Raw genomic sequence first — 17,957 nt, 5'->3', positions numbered from 1 at the left:
TCCGTCGCCCGGGAAGAGCGGACTCCAGTGTCTAGCGATACAGATCCATCCTATATACATACAAATGTGATGATAGCTGCACAAAGTCCACGCCCTAGACCTCCTTCAGCCACGCCTCAATGTCATTATACACCTTCGTGCGCACGTCCTCGTCCCACCAACCCATCATGAGCACGTCGTGCGCCCCGTCCTTGACCCACACCGTCTTAACCTCCACGCCATCCCTCTCCATCGCGCCCACGAGCTTCGTCACCTCCCTTTCTAGCCGCTCCGCATCCCCCAGCACGACACACGCCCTCGGAAACTCGCTGAACAAACTCAGCCCGCGGGGCGACGCGATGATCGGGCGCTCGAGGCTCGTCGGGCTGCGCCCGAGCTCCAAGCCAGCGGGCGGGCCCTCCTCCGGTGTGTTCGGCGCGCTCTCCATCGTGCGCAGGTGCGCGCGCGCGACGCTGTTCAGGCGCGCGATGGTGAGGTCCTGCACGCTCTCCGCGAACGCGTCCCCGTAGAACGCGCGGAGCACCTTCTGTGACGCCGGGCTGACGTATGGGCTGTGCATCATCTCGAGCGGGTGGTTCCCCAGGAAGGTCCGCTGTAGCAGTGCGCGGGGCTCGGGCGTGTCGACGAGGTAGTCCGTATCTGCGTGTGGCCGGGGGACGTATGAGGATGGGGACTCTGGGAAGGCATGGGCTATCACGAGGTCAGAACACGATAGGGATGACATATAGGGATACTTACAGGGATCGCAGGAAGGCGAGAGCAACAGCAGTCCGTCTGGAAGTGGTAGGCGTGCTTCGTCTCGGATCCAGCGCGCGAGCGCAAGTACGAGGTTACCTCCCGCACTGTCGCCGATGAGCACAATTTTGCACCGCATGTTCCGCGCAGCCTGCGCCATGCGCCCTCTCGCTTCCTCGTTCTCCGCTCTATCCTTGACATGTTGTGGGACGTGGTCTGCCGTCAGATAGTCCTTCCTGAGCACATTGCCGTCATTGGTGTTTCGCGAATCCGATGAAAGCTCCGAGCTCCCTGCCGACGGGGTATTTTGGCGCTGATGCTGCTGTACGATATGGTAGTATACTGCAGCTGCGTCTTGAACCTGAGCTGGGAATGGCGCATGTTGTAGTAGTCTATAATCCACGGCTGCCGTGATGTCAACCTACACGAGCCCTATGCGAACCAACAGCTACCTACCGTAGATTTGCGTGAAAGCCTTGTCCTATTACATAGCATGTATGAGTGGCGTTCTCACATCAGCGTAAAGACGCGTCAAAGCACCACACCTTCATGAGCCGCCTGGGAATTTTCGAGGTCGGGGCGTTCTCATGCGCAGACATATGGCAGTAGCCTCCGCCATGCATGAAGATCCCGATGACGGGGACGTCACCAGCCTCCACGTCTGATAAGTCGACCTCAGATGCCTTCGGGTCATGCTTTTCGCTACTAGTGGCTGAAGAAGTCGTGAGGGAGTATCACTTCACGGAAGGCTAATAGCGTACCTTCGGGCGCATCCCTCGGCCAGGTGAAAACACCTACTCGCTTGCACTCTGCCTGCGAGTCCACGATGACCCCTGACCGCATCTCCTCCGGAAGCGGCTCGATCCACTCGAAGCGCGTCTCCTTCAGCGACCGGTTGTCGCAGGTCTCTTCCGGGTTGCGTGTGCCCCATGTCACGCCCGCGAGCTCGGTGACCTTGTAGATTCGCCGAGTGAAGTTGACGCAGATGATCTGCTTGAGGGACCACGATGGCCTCGGGCGGTGCTTCCTGGGCGTGACGGTGTAGTAGATTGTCCACCACAGCACCATGACGAGTGTGGTGAACATCCGCTGGGCGATGTAGATGGACTTGAGAGGCTGCCGCGCGAAGGGCATGCATTCCTTGTAGTTCTCCTGCTCCGCTACCCGGGTCGTCATCGTGTCGGTCGTCGTCAAGTCGCGAGCACACAGTCAAGCGTCGGCGGGAGCATGAGAGGTCGTCGTCAGACACATGTACGATTTGAGCTGCGACGGTGCGAACGGCTCGTCTCCACCTTTCGCATGCGGTAAGCTTGATCAGTCCGGACACGGATCAGAGCATAACGCGTGACGTAGCTACTGGAGAACGATCACGTGTCAAGTAGTGCAGCGCGTCGCGAGGCGCAGCAGCGAGGGTGGGCACCGACGCATTGCCATCTATGCGCGAAATATAGTCAAATTCTCAGAGACAAATGTAGACCTCACTGAAGACATGCAATACATCAATCGCCGGTATCCGTGGGTTTGTAGCGGAAGACACGATACAGGTGTTGATTACAACGATTACAACAACAATAGGGATGGTATAAGCCAAACAAAGGTATGTCGTAGTGCAACACGATGGCAGCTCAGGCATATTCAATCGTCGTCTAGGGTCAGGTCGATAACATCGCCGCTGCTCCCGAGTCGGATAGGCAATTTTTCCCTCTTGACGGCGTTGTGGGTCAATTTGCGCCGAGCGCCTGCGTCCAGAGTTTGTCGTTCCGTCTTGACCCTCGGAGACGAGCCCGAGCCAGGTCGTTTCATGGCTTCTAGCTGTTTCTGAATTGCCTGGGCTTGTCCTTTAACAGAGTCAAGCTGCCTCTGGAGCGCGGCAATGTCCTCGTCTTTGCCGTGTTGAGCCATAGATGGGTGGACATCCGTCTGCGGAGGTCGTGGTACGGCAATCTTTGCTCTCTTGCGACTGGGCCCTGCTTCCATGTCGTCTGGAAGTGGTCGGCTGGTGCGTTTGCGGCCCGCGACTGCTTCAGGTTGAGCGTGCGCAGCAGCACCCTCGTCTTCGGGTATGATACCCTCAGCCCGGAGGAAGTCTAGTAGATTATATGTTAGCCTGACGACACATTGATGTGGAATGTCTCCACCTTCTGAGCGGTATCGGAATATGAAACGTGCGTAAAAGGGAACGCTCTTGTCAACCAACTTGCTGCATTTCTGGGTCGATATGAGACGGCAAGGGCGAGCCTCATCCAACCTGTCATCTTAATATGAGGGGACTTGGGCATGACAAAACATGACTCACGACACGCAATGCAGGCCCATCTTCTTGCTCCTCTCATGTACCATCTGATCCACTAATTTGTGCGAAGTGTTGCGTACTGGCTCTTGCCCAGTCTCAATCTCATGAGAAAGCGTGACTTCTATAGCGCCCAGTTTGTCCGAGCCCATAGGAGCATTGTCGTCATCTGCAAAGCGTATAAGCGTCTCGGCGACCTGGGAGAAAGTAGCATCTGCACCTGTCATAGCCAATGTCGCAAACTTGAACGGTCTCCGTTGATCAGCGAAAACCCTCACCCCCCAGCGACTACTCTTCACTTTCCCAGGCATGCAACGATTCGCCCCAGCGCCTATGCCGTCGACATAACATATCACAGATGTCTGGTATCTCTCGCCTCGCGTGTTAGCGCGCCAGCATATCTCGAAATTCTGCAGCCATCTATTCAGCGAGAGAGACCCCGGTTGAGAGCACAATACATACCTTTCCGATCTCGCTTGGTATGTAGCAAGCCACAGTCTTGTCGTCGACGGGGTCTACTTCGTATTCGGGTAGCCGCCCCCGATCCGCGCTCTTGATGTAGACCCGAAATTTGCCTTTTTGCATGATTGCAGATACAGAAGGTGTATGTATATGCGCAGAATAGCAGTGCGCGGAGCAGGGGGAGCCCAGGATTGCAGTGCTTTGGACTGTGTGGACTGTGGTGAAAGACGACAACCGTGCGCGTGTCCGGACAGAGTGGCCCCAGCTAACGTACGCGGATTGGTCGCGGTTCAATTGTGCGTTGCATTGAGAGGGCCAAAGCGGTTCGAATTGAACGCCACGGCCTTCTCGCGAGTTAGTAGGAGATACTTAAGCACCTAGAAACGCAATGGAAGGTGTATAGGTCTCTGTTTGCCCATGTCCAGCTGCATACTCGCAGTGTGCGGATTAATTCGATGAGTCCCTCTCGGAGGTCACGGGCGCTAAGAGGCTGGCGAGCCACTGTGATGCGGTCTTCACAGTAATTGTGAATTGCCGCAAATATGACATCAATGCAACATCAATGTACAATTAAAAAGACTCTCAATACACATGATTGTTGGCGTTGAATGAGAGGTCAATGTACGAGGTCAAAGCATGTGCCCAGCCACCGGGGAGAGCTTTGGCCGTGACAAGCGTGACCGTGCATTGCACATGTTTGGCTCTATTTGCTCTCCTCAGAAAGAGTCTCCCTCGGCCTTCGTAGGCCTTTGGGTGTCCTCACATGCATCTTTATGAAATTCTGAGTGAGTGCTAAAATTTTCCTGCCATGCTCACAGCCCACACCTGTAGAAAGCTAGGCAAAGGAGGTTTAAAACATGAACGCGCCGGTGGCGGGGAGCGAGGTTGAGCGCCCTACTAGACGCGGGAAACGGCAGGGGGCACCCGGGAGCACGTTCCGTGGAAGCAACTAGGGGGGGTCCCCCTCCCCCGACCGGTTCTCGGGGTCTTGATGGCAGCTTCCGGGCGAAGTTCCAACGGTTTTCGCTGCTCCTGTAGTATATGCTCGTTTAAGTGGAAGCTACTGGGCGAAGACAATGTAGGACACTTGAGTCCCAATCTGACTGCATAAAAGGAGTGTGTAGGACAGTGATTCACGACAAACAAGAGCTGAAGCTTGGTCATGGCCAGAATAGGATGTACACGTGATCAGATCCAGATCGTACCTATCGCTGTCTAGTCCAACTACAGCGAGGCGGCGGTGCATGCCGAATTATTAGTATAGTATTATCAAGGCAATAGAATCAATATAGTGCATGGTAACTATACTCTCTGATTTTGACGACCACAATGTCCCACCCACGCCCCCCTCCCGAGCCCAAAGAGATCATCCTCCGCAATGGGGATCTGAGGACTACTCGAATCAACTCTATCATCAGCCTTCGTCATGAGGTTGAGTGCGATCTCTGCCACCAATGGATCACGCTTTCTGGACGAGACGAACGCCCAGATCCTACGCCAATCAATCAGCACCGTGGCACACCGCAATGTGCGAGAAACAGACAGAAGTATGAACGAGAGCAGGCTGCCGAAGCCATTAACAGGCTTCAGCTTCGGCGCCCTACACCGGCAGCAAGACTTTCGAGCGAGCTTCGAGCTCAGCGCACCAAGCCTGATCAGTCCGAGTCCCCGATGCATTCTGGAACGCCGCGGGTCGTTGCACAATCCGCTGTCCCAAACTCTGGTTCGATCCCGGCGTCGCCGTTGATTGCTGGGCCGTCAGCCCACTGCGTCAGTCCCTCTGAGCCTCAGGCTCATCTGCAAGGATTACACGACATCCCATCACTTCCAAAAACCCCAACATCGCGCACTGCAGGTTGTACCTCAGGCTGTCTGTCAGATGACGAGTGACTGACCCCATTACCTCATGGCCCTCATGCAGCAGATCTACTATTCGAGTTGGGTGACACCTCGAATGTTCCTCATCCAGATCGAACTGATCAACAAGGATCGCGGCGTCCGAGTGATGGCACGCCTCGGCGGCCAAGGACTTGGAGAGATGATGACGTGAGGGAATGGCACTGGGAGGATGATCATCTGGAGGAACCTGGCAACAACTCGGAGGGCTCGCAGCCTGAGCAGGATCTATCCGACTCCGATGACGACTCGGACTCACCAAGTCCTAAGCACCCGAAGTGCCAGGGAATTCTCGTGCGGTGGACGCCAGGATCAGTCTGGGATACGTACCCTTTCCATCGTCACGAGACACGCACCTTCCCTTGGGAGCTTGTTGGAATCAGCAATCGCAATTGGCTACGTCTGCGCTCGACCTCTTGCGAACGATATGCCAAGACGAGGAATGCCACGCAGTGCGCATCATGCGAGAAGATCCCGGGTCTACCGGAGTACATCAGCTTTGTAGAGAGGGCAGACGGTGACGCACCAAAGAATACTCCGTACCAGTACCTCACGCATAAGCAGCTCATTGCTATTACTACGAAGCTTGCTGCACAAATTCGTCAGCTCCAGTTACAGGTATGCCAGTTTACATACCGTACCTAGTAATGCATGCCAGCGCGCTCAGTGCTCACCTATAATATGTAACAGACGTTCAACCAGAAGAAGAAGATCGCTCGGCGGGAACGCCGTATCAATGACCATCAGCGGCTCACGATGCTACTTGCGTCGAACGATGTCAAGCGGCTTCGTCAGCTGCTCACTGTTTCGCTGCGAAATGGGTCAAGTCCCCGGTACTTGCTTGCTCAGCTTCAGCGTGCAATAGCCGGGGTTTACAAGCCACGCGGTCCTGGAGGGCGTTTTGATACACGCGAGCTGGAGATCGCCTTCTTGGCAAAAGCGCTGGGGGGCCCACGGCTCCTGTACGCACTCAACAAGTCCCTTGGACTACCATCCCCATCGACAGTCAACGAGACGTACCCCGTACCCGAGCTTCTTCCCTGTGTCAAGTCGCCGACAAACCATGAAGTCTTCGGCAATGTTGGTCGCCTGATGGCGCCTGAGGTCAAACCGCCTGCACCTGTATATGCATCCAACAAGCGCGCAGGCTTGATTGCGATGTTTGACGGGGTGTCGATTGAGGAGAAGTGTCGCTACCTCCCTGCTTCCGATTCGGTGGTAGGCCTGTGTCGTGAACACTCAGCAGACATCGGTACGCGGGTTACCAGCATCGAGGATGTCGAGGCGATCGAGCATGCACTACACGGGGAGACTCCAAAATGTCATTACGGGAAGGACGCAACGATTGGGGCTGTAGCACCTTACGCACGCACGGATCACTATTCTGCTACGCCACTCTTCGCTTCGCCATCCTGCAAGACGGAGGTGGGTAATGACCTTGGCGTCTGGCTCCGGACCTTCTTGGATGCCTGGAAGTCACATCCATACGGAGAGAGGCTGCAGGGACCTATCTGGTCCGTCGGGAGCGATGGCGAGGCATCTTTCCGGCGGGCTAAGTTTGACCTGTGCATGGGCGAGTTGATACCTCACAGCTCGGAGCTCGGAGCCCATCTCGTGCGGATGACCGGCATGAACATGGCGTGCGGATCGGACGGCATCATAGCCACCTGTGATCCAAAGCATGTTATCAAAAGTATGCTTCAATATCGCATGAGTGTCTGATCCGTGTACTAACGATGATCTTGCAGGATTTGCGACTCTGCTGCGGAATCCTAAGGGGATCTTGGTACACGACACAAGCATCCAGGCACTCGATGTCTACCAACATCTCCAAGATTTGCCTGCAATGAATGGAGACAAAGCACGTCAACTGCTTGATCCCGCAGACAAACAGAACGTACCAAAAGCGGTTACCCTCATTCAGACAATCCTCCAGCTCAGCACAGAGGCCAAGCCCTCGACGTCACCTAGCCACCTCCATCGACGCAAGATGCTCACGTTCCTCGCGCGGACCTTTGGGTACTTTGTTCTGCCATTCACGTCCATCGACTACAGCCTCGCGCAGCAGATCCGGTCACTGGCCACCTATGCGTTCGTAATCGCGGCCATGTGGATACGACATGGAACTTCGTTCATGACAGGTGCCCTCTATGCCGATTCACAGGCAATCGTGCGAAATATTGTCATTACAACATTGCGGCTGCAGATTGTCGACAAGGACGTACCGTTCCATATCATCCTGGAAGGTACAGACCGTCTCGAACGCCTATTCTCCGAGTGCCGCACACAAGATCATAGCCGGAACTTCGATATCCTGCAACTCTGCGAGAAACTCAGTGTCAGTGCCCTCATCAGCTCAATTTTCGAGCGCAATCCAGACCTAGATCGCGGACATCGGCGGCTCAATCTCCGCAATGCACAGGGTGTCGACCACGTCAACCCAGCTTCATGGAAGGGCGATGTTGTAGTCGGCCATGTCGAAGTGGAGGTCGAGTGGGCACAGGGTCGCCGCGATGCGATTGCGCTCCTTAAAGAGTACTTCGGAGAGGGAGGACACGTGGACTTTGGTGCCCTGTTTGCTGACGGCGTGCGCGACCTGCTCCGCCCTGGTCCACAGGGCAAGTACGTTGGGTTACGGCATACAGAAGACGACGACCGCACGGAGCGCCAAGGCGATGTTTCTACCGACGCCCCACTCCCAGGAGACCCTGACGCTGGGAATGCCGCAGATCCACCTCAATCAGAGCCCGCTGCTCCAGAACCAGAAGAGTTCAACGACGTACCGCCCGGAGTGGACATTGATGAATTCCTCCCGGATACTATCCAAGCCGCAAATGGCAGTGCAAACCTACCGGAGGAGTCACCACTTGTGCACAACACCCGACGCTTCATCCAAGTCGGCGACAAACGCTTTTTGAAGTCCTCCGTTGTCGCCGCATTCCTGACGTCCAATCGGGGCAAGAAAGTCCCGATGCGGACGCTTCGCGCTCAAGGTGTCACGCTCGAGGCACTGTGTAGTACAGACAAATGGAACGCACCTGACGTAAACGGCGAAGGCGTCATCCGCTCTGGCGACACTGCGGCGACATTGGTCTGCATCTCGGAGTCGGGGACCATATGTCTTGCTGTCGTCGAGATCATGAAGTTTATGCGGCAAGGCGAGACTGCTTGGCTTACCAGCCTCGAAGTTGATGATCTCAGGCGATCCGACGGCTCGGCCGTAACGGTAGAGGTCCAGATCCTTCAGCTTGCAGAATCCCAACAGACAGGGTCTGACACCTGGCGCTGGACGAGGCAATATGTCCGCTCTGGCATCAAGAAGTCAGACAGCGAGCAAGCCACAACAAAGCAGCACACCTTGCTCATCCCCGGCTACCTGATCCATCCGCTGAGTGCCCAAATTGTAGAGCTTGCGAACGCAAACACCACCGCCCAGCCTGAGTCCGGCGAGTCGAACTCAGACCGCCCGCTGCATGTCCTGGACGCAGCCTCCGAATCCGAGTCATCTCCGAGTCACGTACAGACAACGTGGTCATACATCGCGTCTGAGCTACATGACGCGCTCAGCATCGCATGGGAGGCCCTGGGATCAAGCCCGGAAGAGCTCATGGCCAGCGTTGCGGTCTTACCAGCTCTTGAGACGACTCAGTTACCATATACTAGTGTTCGCGGCGAGACCAGTAAGTAACAACTTCAATTCATATAATATGATATTACTCACGAACGGCGAACGTGCTAGACGAGTCGAAATTTGTGGTTGTGGATCTTCCCGCAGAGTTAACTGTGGAGAAGAAGTCTGGATCCACCAAAGTCACCTGTTTTGTTTGCGGGCAGCCGGAGACCATCGCTCGGATGCGGAACCATGTAGGACAGCACCTACTATACGAACTGCGCGACGTACCTGATCCTCTGCCCCGAAAGATCGAGGTTAGTCTGGTGTCATTGCCATAGTCATGTGCTTACATATCCTGCACGCGCAGATTGGCACTGAGCCTTGCGGTTGGTGCGGACGCGATGGCAAATGTGTCACGCAGCTTGTGAAGACGGGCAACTCACGGACCATTCACTCGAGCTGTGAATATCATCATACCAAGATGAAATATGGGCCAGCATCGAAGTCGAGCAAGAATTCGCCATGTTCTAATGTCCCTATACATTGTCCGCTATGCCCATCAACCTCGGCTGGTCAACCACAGACTATATGGAAGTACAATACACTGATCCATCTCCTCACCGCGCACAGCCCTGCAGATGCAATCCGACCGCCTATCATCCCACCGCAGCTTCTCCTCGACATGCACATCACGAAATCCGAGGAAGTCTTGATGAACATCGACCGAGAGGTGACGACGAGCTACCGCGACCAGTTCGAGATCCCGGACAGCGACGAAATCGAACAGGTTATGGAGGATTTGCAGATCGGTCAGAAGCGAGGAAGGGGACAGTCGACGGTCGTGAGAGAGCCACGTTCGAAGGCAGCCAAGACGAGTTGATATGCTGGCAGACGGAGAGAGAGGAGAGCTGAGGGAGGGCTAATAGCGATGTACTGACGGACGCGCCTGGGACGCGCGTCGCGCTCTCGCGCTTGTGCGATGTATGAGTGCTTCCGCATTGGGCTAATCTAATCTTATCTGGGGGGGTCCCCCCTCAACTGGTTCCCGGGGTCTCGCTTCAGCGTACGAGGGGTTACCTTCCAGAATTTGCGTCCCGGGCGCCCCCTGGGAAACGGTGCGTGTGGCGCAAATCAACCGCGACCAATCCGCGTAGTATACCCAGCGCGTCTGGTCACGCATCAGGTGCATGTCACAGTCACAGAATTTATACTCAGGAATTACTTATGGAAGTACTTACAGCAATAAAGTGCATGGCTTGGGAACGCGGACACGCGTGAAACATAGTGACATGCTAGGTTCGAGTGACATGCTGTGAACTGGTTCCAATCTGCACGATGAGAACACACATGGCGCTACAGTGCGTGCCCGCTCGAGGTCGGTCACCACAAGATGGTTCAGCGCGCACAAGTCCGAATGAATGGGAACATACAATAGGAATAAGTAACAGCTACGAATAGCAATCTAATCGTCCAGAGTCAAGTCGATGACTACCCCACTGGCCTCTAGGCGAATGGGAGATCGTTCCTTCTTGACGTCGCTACCAGTCAAGTCGATAACATCCTCGGCAATGCCTCGCCGCTCCCTCTTGACCCTCTGCGACGAGTCGGATCCCTTCAGGCCCTTTGTCCTCGTCTCAAGGGATTGCGCTCGTCCCTGAACAGATCCGTGTCCTGGCTGGAGGTCACCGAGGTATTCGTTCCCAGCAAGTTCAGCTGCGGATGGCTTCACGTCTTTTACAGTGCGGGCAGGAGCTGCGGGATCATTCTTCCTTGCTCTTTTGCGATTTGGGCCTGCCTCTAAAATGTCTGGGTGTAGTCCGGCGGATCGGCGTTTACGTCCGCTGGGCGCTGGGCTGTGAGCGCCACCACCATTCCCCTCGTCCAAAGGCATGATGCCCTCGGCTTGCAGAAAGTCTGGGAATCAATACATTAGCTTGAGAAACCGACAGGAAGAAAGCAGCCATACCGACCTTTGGACCGATACCGAAAGATGAAGCGCGCATAGACGGGATCACTCTTGTTGATCGGCTTGATCTTCACCTTGTCATGGCGCTCACACTCACGGCTGTCTCCCAAGCTACATTGTTATATATCGCCAGAATGAGCGCAGAGTCATATTTAGAGCGGGCACTTCGACTCACGAGACACAATGAACACCCATCTTCTTGCTCTTCTCATGCACCGTGCTGGGTTGGATCGCATCCGGACGTTGTTTGAAGTGCGTTGTGCCCAGACGAACCGCATATAAGAGCTTCACGTCTATCGTTCCAAGGTCTGGATGAGCTTCCAAGCTAACAGCAAGACTCTCGTCATCTGTACATTGGTGGGTAAGCAGCAGCCGCGCTCTGCATCATCAATACAATTCGGTTACCTGTTGTGGCCAAAGGCGCAAATACGAAAGGCTTGCGTCGATTCGCAGCGTCTCTAATACCCCAGCGACTGATGTCGACGATTCCGCGCATACAAAAAGTCCCGCCAGCACTCCGGCCGTCGACGGAACACCTCATGGTGCTGTCATACTTGTCGCGTCGCGTGTCGCCGCGCCAGCAGATCTCGAAAGTCTATGATGAGGCATGTTCAGTGCAACAACCAGAGAAATGGGCCTATTGTATCACACCTTCCCGACCTCGCTAGGAATATAGCAGGCCAACGTCCTGTCGTCTACGGGGTCCACTTGATACTCCGGCAAGTTACGACCTTCGCTCCGTACGGACACCTCGAGAATGCCCTTGCGCATATTGATGAAAGTATGGTGTATAGCCGTGGTGCCAATTCGATTGGCCTGAGCAGAGATTGTCGACGAAAAGCTATATGCCGCACGAAGGGTGACTAACCAAGTTACGCCGTACGGTGGACACTGGACTGGTTGTCAATGAACGCGCCCAGCAGCCACCACACGTGATCGCTTCCCACCGGATGAAACTTTCGATCCTTCAAGTGAAAGATCGATAAAATTGACAAAATCTTTTTCACGATATTTCGTATGAAAGATTGTCAATAAAAGTCAGAAACAATCAATTAATCATTCAGACTCGAAGTATCAGGAACAGATCACAGAAGGATTCATTGACAAGTGTCTTTGATCTGTTTGTGATCCTCTAGGCAAATGATTGAGAACATGATATTCAAAAATTCTTGAACACTATGTGGCTCAATTGTTCTGAAAGGATTGAAAACAGATTGTCACATGGGGTGTTACAATCTTTTCTCAATCTTTCAGGCTGTCACAATCTGTTTCAAATCCTTCCAGCTGTTGATATCTTGGTGAGATTGGAAACAATTTGTATCCCAGGGGTTCAAAACAATTTGCCCAAAAGGATTGACAAGAGATTGTGACACTAGCTGTGACACTGTGCCACTTCCCTATGACAGAGCAGTGAAGGCAATTATGCCAAACCTATGATAAGCTGCCTTCTGCTGGTATGCTCAGTCATTTTTGGTCCCTCATTCATTGCCTGCCATCACATGAGTCTCATTAGATGCACTCAGTGTACAGGGTTGTACTTGTGATTGTACATTCCTAGAGATGTGCATCTCATTGTATGACTAATGAACATGTCCCAGACCTGTGCATGTCCAGATGCAATGAAAGAGGGACCAAAATTGACTGAGCATACCAGCAGAAGGCAGCTTATCATAGGTTTGGCATAGTTGCCTTCACTGCTCTGTCATAGGGAAGTGGCACAGTGTCACAGCTAGTGTCACAATCTCTTGTCAATCCTTTTGGGCAAATTGTTTTGAACCCCTGGGATACAAATTGTTTCCAATCTCACCAAGATATCAACAGCTGGAAGGATTTGAAACAGATTGTGACAGCCTGAAAGATTGAGAAAAGATTGTAACACCCCATGTGACAATCTGTTTTCAATCCTTTCAGAACAATTGAGCCACATAGTGTTCAAGAATTTTTGAATATCATGTTCTCAATCATTTGCCTAGAGGATCACAAACAGATCAAAGACACTTGTCAATGAATCCTTCTGTGATCTGTTCCTGATACTTCGAGTCTGAATGATTAATTGATTATTTCTGACTTTTATTGACAATCTTTCATACGAAATATCGTGAAAAAGATTTTGTCAATTTTATCGATCTTTCACTTGAAGGATCGAAAGTTTCATCCGGTGTCCGCCCCACAGGCAGTGGCGGCCAAAGGAAGCAGTATCGTTACCATCCTGCACGCCATGTCGCATAACTTGAACAACCACCACCATCTCACCGAGAGCCGAACCTCCTGCCTGGCGCAGACAGCTCCTTACTCAACACAAATCTCGCATAATTCATACAGATAGTTCTAGACGAACTCCCCGTGCCATGCCTTGTCTCCGCATCCTTGCTGGACCGTCACTCGATGACCTCACACCAATCACGGCGAACTCTGGCAAAGCGTTGAAAATCCAGAGCGATGTTTTTGAGGGGAAGATCGCGGCGTACATCAAGGGGTTTGCTGACCCGAGCGGGAACGTTAGCGACAGTGCGTATTTCGACAAGCGGTCGGGCGTGTCTTGGAGCATACAGGTGCAGGGTGAGTGACCTGCTCGAGTGTGTGTGTCTTGAGCTCACGCAGCGCTGTGCATAGGTAGATTCCTGCAGCCGCATTCCGCGGATGACGTGCTCTTTGGCAATGTCTTCGAGCGACCGCTGAAGCTCCCGTGGGGCTTCAGCGCCGCACTCAAGTTTATGCAGTACGTCTGCCTGCTACCTCCGCGATGACCATATCTGCGCGGTACTCAACGATATGTCATTTACTTCTATGCAGTTTCGTCGACCCTACGCTGGAGCAGGACCTCGCGTCCGGCAGTAAGCCATGGGCTCTTTCGCCACTCATCTCGACGATGCCGTACCTCGAACATAAGAGGGTCAACGGCCCTGAGGACGTTCCGCCGTTCCCGCCTGACGAGCTCGTCGGAAACGATCTGTCCCAATTGCAGCTAGAAAGCACCAAGAAGATGGACGTCTCCAAGGACCGCCGCACGTTTTTCAAGGACGCGGCTACCAGGAAGGAGGTCGTATTCGGTCCCGAGGTACGTTCGTTCCATTCCGTCCAGTGCCGTCGAACTGACGACGCTCTCTCCACGTAGGACTTGATCACCGCCGACTTCTGCTATGACTACCTAGACTTCAGCCCGCAAGGCGTCCAGCTGCGGCTCCCCGGAGGCATCACGATCGACATGATGAAGTACTGGGATGGACAGCGTGTTCCGTTCGTCTGCTGCGAGCGTCTGCATCCTGGCGATGAGCACAGTGAACCCTGGGGCCGGATCCTCTGGTGTATTGTCATAGAGGCTGTCGATGAGGACGAGGTGCCCGCCGCGCATGGAGGCAATGTTGATTGATGTCTCTGTGTTCCAATAGAATCCTTCCATATCTAAGAATCAGGTTTTTTTGACAAGTGCGCACACAATGAGGGCGTGTTCGTAAGTAGAGCGGTACATTGGATGATAATACACGTTGTTACACTCTGTGTCATAGTGGTCTAATGACAGTTCAGGTGGCATTCGGCGTCACAACAGTGTTCATGGATTTGATCCCAGGATGCTACGGTTTGAGGTACGTCGTCCGGCTATTAAAAAAGAGAGATATGTACTTTAATCGAGCCAGAGATTGCTGTCGAGGCCATAGAAATAGCGTAAGCAACTTCACGCGTCTGGTTTGGTGGGCTGGTCGTCGCCCGCGGCAGCCGACGAAGGTCGGTCAAGGAGACGGCTGAGCTTCTCCTCAATCCGGTCCAGCTGTTTCTTCATATCCTGCATGCCGTCATACATCTCGTCCACCTGATAGGCTATGAACTCCATCTCCGTCTGTCGTCTCGTCAGCCGTTAGTCTCGCTGGAGGACAGACAAACTGCACCTTCAGCGAGTGCACAGAAGCGGAGTCGTCATTGTCTTCCTTATCAATCAGGCCTGCGGATCCGGAGGTGATGCTGCTCGGCGGGCGCAGCGCGAACGAGCCCGCTGCCGAGGGCGCGTAGATGCTCCCCGCCCGGCTCGGCGCGGGCGCCACTGGCAGATACGAGCCTGCGCTGGCGATGCTACTCGCGCTGCTTATGCTGCTGGGCCTGGGGATGGATGCGGGCCGGATGTATTGCAATAGTCTGGGCTGGAACCCCGAGCCATTGCTAGAGCGGCTTGGTGGAGGCATGTAGGGAGTCCACTGTCCCTGGACTCCGTGTCCCTGGTTCAGCCGTACTGGCCGTGGGGCGAGCGGCGCCTCAGGCTGTCGTCGCTGGATCACACCGATGGACTGAAGTATCTCTGTGTAAAGCGAATGGTTGGGCGACCGATCAAGATAGGGTTGAGTATACGCACCAATGGGTCTGTAGTGAAAGCGGAACACCGCGAAAGGGTGCTCTGGGGAGTCCAACGGGAGGCTCGCGACGGGCAAGTTGCCAATCACAGGTTCGGAGCCCCCGAGTCTACGCGCGTACGTTTGTGATGAGTCCGAGGCCGAGAAGAGGTGGGCATCTTACACGGTGCAATGCATGGCGGCCTTGTCCTGCTGAGCCACAAGAACATTGTGTTCGAATTCGGCCACTTCGATAGATGAGATGTGCGACTGAATGAGGTGTTGCGGAACTGAGGGCGCATCATCGCCCCTGCGGCACCGCCACACCTTCAGCTCGATGAGCCCGAGGTTGTGGGTATCTGGGACCATCCATTGCATCCCAACACCTATTATATTTATCACGAACGGCAATGTGGAATGAGACAAAGTAGCACTTCACGGGAGGGGAGACGAACCAGGTAGCATGACCTGCGCGAACTTGAAGGGTTTGATCGTGTTCGGCCCCGCACCCACCTGGAACGCAGGGCTGTCTTGCTGTGGCGGGCACCCGCACTGCTGAGTGATCGTCCGCCCATCGAAGCTGCATTGTATGGAGAGCCACCACCCCGTTCGGTTATTGCAGCGAAGCCGAAATTCCTGGCGTGACCGCGACAGTCAGCGACGGACGAGCGTAATAGAGCACGACTCAGGGACTCGCCTTTCCTGTCTCGCTCTGGATGAAGCAAGACATGGTGTTTCCTGCCCCCTGATTGATGCGATGTTCGTGTATCTGCGTGCCGTCGCACTCGACGTAGATGGCGCAGTCGTAGTCCGCGGCCAGGCGGGCACGGGCAGTCCCGTCGGAGAGAAAAACGGGGCCGTCACTCGAGAAGCGCATGAAGGGCAGGAGAGAGAGAAGGTAGCGTCAGTTCCATCGAGCACAGAGTGAGTACTAAGAGCGATGCAAGAAGACAATGAACGCTGCTTGATGCATGGCATTGCATTGTGCCAATAGCCGTACTATGCAACTGCTTTCAGCAATTACGGCCTCGATATAGCCTCCATAGTGTCGCTGATCACGGTCGGCGTGAAGGATGATTGAACATTCTCTGTAAGACGTTGCGCGTTTTTGCCAGCTAACATGATGAACGTTATGGTTGAACGTTGAGACCCGAGAGCATCTTGAACCAATTGAGTCAAACTATTGAGCGCTATCGCGTCACTGGCAGTGGCAAATATCAGACGCGTCGAGTCACAAATCACATGTGCGCGTCACAATCGGGCTGCCAGTTCCGAGTCAGGATGTCGCCCAGGTGTCCGGGTCGCGCAGTGGTGACTCTGTCCGAGTCTGCCACATTAATCGGATCACCTACGTTCCGGTTCACAGGCATGTAGCTTTATTCAACAACATCTGCTGAGTTCTCTTGAATTCAAACTGCGACTTTACGCTCAACTTTAGTCAATATGCGCAAGGGCAATTTGGAGGTGTTAGTACGGAGTGAAGGCCGTGACTTGCCGGAATATCAAGTGGAACATGTAGACGACAGGACGTTGGCCTGCTATATCAATAGCGAGGTCGGGAAGGTGTGATACAATAGAGCCGTTATTCTGTTTGCTGCTGAACCTGCCTCGTCATAGACCTTCGAGATCTGTTGGCGCGGCGACACACGACGCGACAAGTATGACAGCTCCGTGCATTGTTATGTCGACGGCCGGGGTGCTGGCGGAACTTTTTCTCAGCGCGGAATCGTGGACAACAGTCGCTGGGGTGTCAGAGAAGCTGTGGATCGACGTAGACCTTTCGTGTTTGCGCCTTTGGTCACAACAGGTACCTAAATCGTATTGATGATGCAGAGCGCGGCTGCTGCTTACCCACCAATGTACAGATGACGAGAGTATTGCTGTTAGCTCGGAAGCTCATCCAGACCTTGGAACGATAGACGTGAAGCTCTTCTATGTTGTCCTTGGGGACATAAGACACTTTAAACAACGTCCGGGTGCAATCTACCCAGGCGGCGTGGTGCATGAGAAGATCAAGAAGATGGGCATTCATTGTGTCTCGTGAGTCGAAGTGCTCAGCTCCGCACATGGCTTTGCGCTCATTTTGGCGATGTGAAACAACGCAGTCTGGGAGACAGCCGTGAATGCGAGCGTGAAGCCAAGGCGAACATGAAGGTGATTAACGAGAGCGACCCCATCTATGCACGCTTCATCTTTCGGTATCGATCCAAAGGTCGGTATGACTGCTTTCTTCACGTTCTCAAGCTAATGTGTCTATGCTTAGACTTTCTGCAAGCCGAGGGTATCATGCCTTTGGGCGAGGGGAATGGTGGTGGCGCTCACGACCCATCGCCCAGTGGACGCAAACGCCGATCCGCGGGACTACACTCCATCAGGAAATAACCCACCTGAGAATTACCGTAAACACTGAAGAATCATCAAGCTTTCGCGGTAATATTGAGTTTTACCTCGTATCTGATAAACCGCAGAAATAGCCATGTCCAGCCTCGTCGAGTCAGAATTACGAGGTTTCTCAGGCAGTAGCTGGACATTACTTGGTGTTTCTGCATACAATGCAGGTACTATTCAGCTCTCCTGACCATATTCACAGCACGGATTCATATGCACATGATAATGGGTCAGATAAATGATATTGACGACCATCTATTACAGTAGCTACAGTATCAGGTCTCTACA

At 53.9% G+C, this 17,957-nt stretch overlaps 7 protein-coding genes across 7 annotated transcripts; 3 read left to right on the top strand and 4 right to left on the bottom strand.

Annotated features, from left to right (window-relative positions):
- Positions 1-94: 94 nt before the first annotated feature.
- C8Q71DRAFT_713103 (alpha/beta-hydrolase) lies at positions 95-1,911 on the bottom strand (the record flags this gene model as incomplete). The annotated part of the gene is made up of 5 exons (XM_047920897.1): positions 95-690; positions 739-1,140; positions 1,192-1,216; positions 1,281-1,447; positions 1,497-1,911. 5 exons carry the CDS (start codon positions 1,909-1,911, stop codon positions 95-97), a joined length of 1,605 nt encoding a protein of 534 aa, XP_047775986.1.
- A 459-nt stretch (positions 1,912-2,370) lies between these two features.
- Positions 2,371-3,979, bottom strand: C8Q71DRAFT_875742 (uncharacterized protein; the record flags this gene model as incomplete). The annotated part of the gene is made up of 4 exons (XM_047928397.1): positions 3,488-3,979; positions 3,032-3,435; positions 2,874-2,983; positions 2,371-2,822 (listed from the first exon to the last, which is right to left on the bottom strand). Exons 1-4 carry the CDS (start codon positions 3,608-3,610, stop codon positions 2,371-2,373), a joined length of 1,089 nt encoding a protein of 362 aa, XP_047775985.1. The 5' UTR covers positions 3,611-3,979.
- A 1,704-nt stretch (positions 3,980-5,683) lies between these two features.
- On the top strand, positions 5,684-9,876 carry C8Q71DRAFT_712933 (uncharacterized protein; the record flags this gene model as incomplete). Its single annotated transcript, XM_047920887.1, has 5 exons — positions 5,684-6,001; positions 6,095-7,076; positions 7,132-9,063; positions 9,123-9,247; positions 9,364-9,876. Coding segments are annotated over 5 exons (3,870 nt in total), but the record flags the coding sequence as incomplete, so codon positions are not given.
- Positions 9,877-10,291: 415 nt separating this feature from the next.
- On the bottom strand, positions 10,292-11,929 carry C8Q71DRAFT_774667 (uncharacterized protein). Its single transcript, XM_047924544.1, has 5 exons — positions 11,614-11,929; positions 11,368-11,557; positions 11,138-11,309; positions 10,967-11,073; positions 10,292-10,910 (listed from the first exon to the last, which is right to left on the bottom strand). The coding sequence occupies exons 1-5, from the start codon at positions 11,731-11,733 to the stop codon at positions 10,459-10,461; spliced, it is 1,041 nt and encodes a 346-aa protein (XP_047775983.1). The 5' UTR covers positions 11,734-11,929; the 3' UTR covers positions 10,292-10,458.
- Positions 11,930-13,106: 1,177 nt separating this feature from the next.
- On the top strand, positions 13,107-14,464 carry C8Q71DRAFT_849952 (uncharacterized protein). Its single transcript, XM_047926719.1, has 4 exons — positions 13,107-13,521; positions 13,576-13,681; positions 13,756-14,020; positions 14,078-14,464. The coding sequence occupies exons 1-4, from the start codon at positions 13,311-13,313 to the stop codon at positions 14,330-14,332; spliced, it is 837 nt and encodes a 278-aa protein (XP_047775982.1). The 5' UTR covers positions 13,107-13,310; the 3' UTR covers positions 14,333-14,464.
- On the bottom strand, positions 14,465-16,452 carry C8Q71DRAFT_909680 (uncharacterized protein). Its single transcript, XM_047929056.1, has 6 exons — positions 15,979-16,452; positions 15,737-15,917; positions 15,466-15,667; positions 15,305-15,411; positions 14,847-15,250; positions 14,465-14,797 (listed from the first exon to the last, which is right to left on the bottom strand). Exons 1-6 carry the CDS (start codon positions 16,156-16,158, stop codon positions 14,636-14,638), a joined length of 1,236 nt encoding a protein of 411 aa, XP_047775981.1. The 5' UTR covers positions 16,159-16,452; the 3' UTR covers positions 14,465-14,635.
- A 129-nt stretch (positions 16,453-16,581) lies between these two features.
- C8Q71DRAFT_194370 (uncharacterized protein) lies at positions 16,582-17,821 on the top strand. The gene is made up of 5 exons (XM_047916894.1): positions 16,582-16,844; positions 16,899-17,088; positions 17,147-17,321; positions 17,387-17,493; positions 17,545-17,821. The coding sequence occupies exons 1-5, from the start codon at positions 16,725-16,727 to the stop codon at positions 17,661-17,663; spliced, it is 711 nt and encodes a 236-aa protein (XP_047775980.1). The 5' UTR covers positions 16,582-16,724; the 3' UTR covers positions 17,664-17,821.
- The last annotated feature ends 136 nt before the right edge of the window (positions 17,822-17,957 follow it).

The sequence above is a fragment of the Rhodofomes roseus genome, assembly GCF_022264815.1.
Source record: "Rhodofomes roseus strain CIRM-BRFM 1785 chromosome Unknown C8Q71scaffold_19, whole genome shotgun sequence".
NCBI lineage: Eukaryota > Fungi > Basidiomycota > Agaricomycetes > Polyporales > Fomitopsidaceae > Rhodofomes > Rhodofomes roseus.
This window is presented reverse-complemented; position numbering and strand designations above follow the sequence as displayed.

Bases quoted from the DNA above. Each gene is read 5' to 3' on its own strand.
- C8Q71DRAFT_909680 (XM_047929056.1), bottom strand. From the start codon at position 16,158: ATGCGCTTCTCGAGTGACGGCCCCGTTTTTCTCTCCGACGGGACTGCC. The intron at 15,918-15,978 runs GCGAGTCCCTGA...CGGTCACGCCAG, and splicing joins TCCAGAGCGAGACAGGAAAG to GAATTTCGGCTTCGCTGCAA. The intron at 15,412-15,465 runs GTAAGATGCCCA...GTACGCGCGTAG, and splicing joins GCCGCCATGCATTGCACCGT to ACTCGGGGGCTCCGAACCTG.
- C8Q71DRAFT_194370 (XM_047916894.1), top strand. From the start codon at position 16,725: ATGCGCAAGGGCAATTTGGAGGTGTTAGTACGGAGTGAAGGCCGTGAC. The intron at 16,845-16,898 runs GTGTGATACAAT...GCCTCGTCATAG, and splicing joins TCAATAGCGAGGTCGGGAAG to ACCTTCGAGATCTGTTGGCG. The intron at 17,494-17,544 runs GTCGGTATGACT...GTCTATGCTTAG, and splicing joins CTTTCGGTATCGATCCAAAG to ACTTTCTGCAAGCCGAGGGT.
- C8Q71DRAFT_774667 (XM_047924544.1), bottom strand. From the start codon at position 11,733: ATGCGCAAGGGCATTCTCGAGGTGTCCGTACGGAGCGAAGGTCGTAAC. The intron at 11,558-11,613 runs GTGTGATACAAT...GCCTCATCATAG, and splicing joins TTCCTAGCGAGGTCGGGAAG to ACTTTCGAGATCTGCTGGCG. The intron at 11,310-11,367 runs GTAACCGAATTG...ACCAATGTACAG, and splicing joins TGCGCCTTTGGCCACAACAG to ATGACGAGAGTCTTGCTGTT.
- C8Q71DRAFT_849952 (XM_047926719.1), top strand. From the start codon at position 13,311: ATGCCTTGTCTCCGCATCCTTGCTGGACCGTCACTCGATGACCTCACA. The intron at 13,682-13,755 runs GTACGTCTGCCT...ACTTCTATGCAG, and splicing joins GCCGCACTCAAGTTTATGCA to TTTCGTCGACCCTACGCTGG. The intron at 14,021-14,077 runs GTACGTTCGTTC...CTCTCCACGTAG, and splicing joins AGGTCGTATTCGGTCCCGAG to GACTTGATCACCGCCGACTT.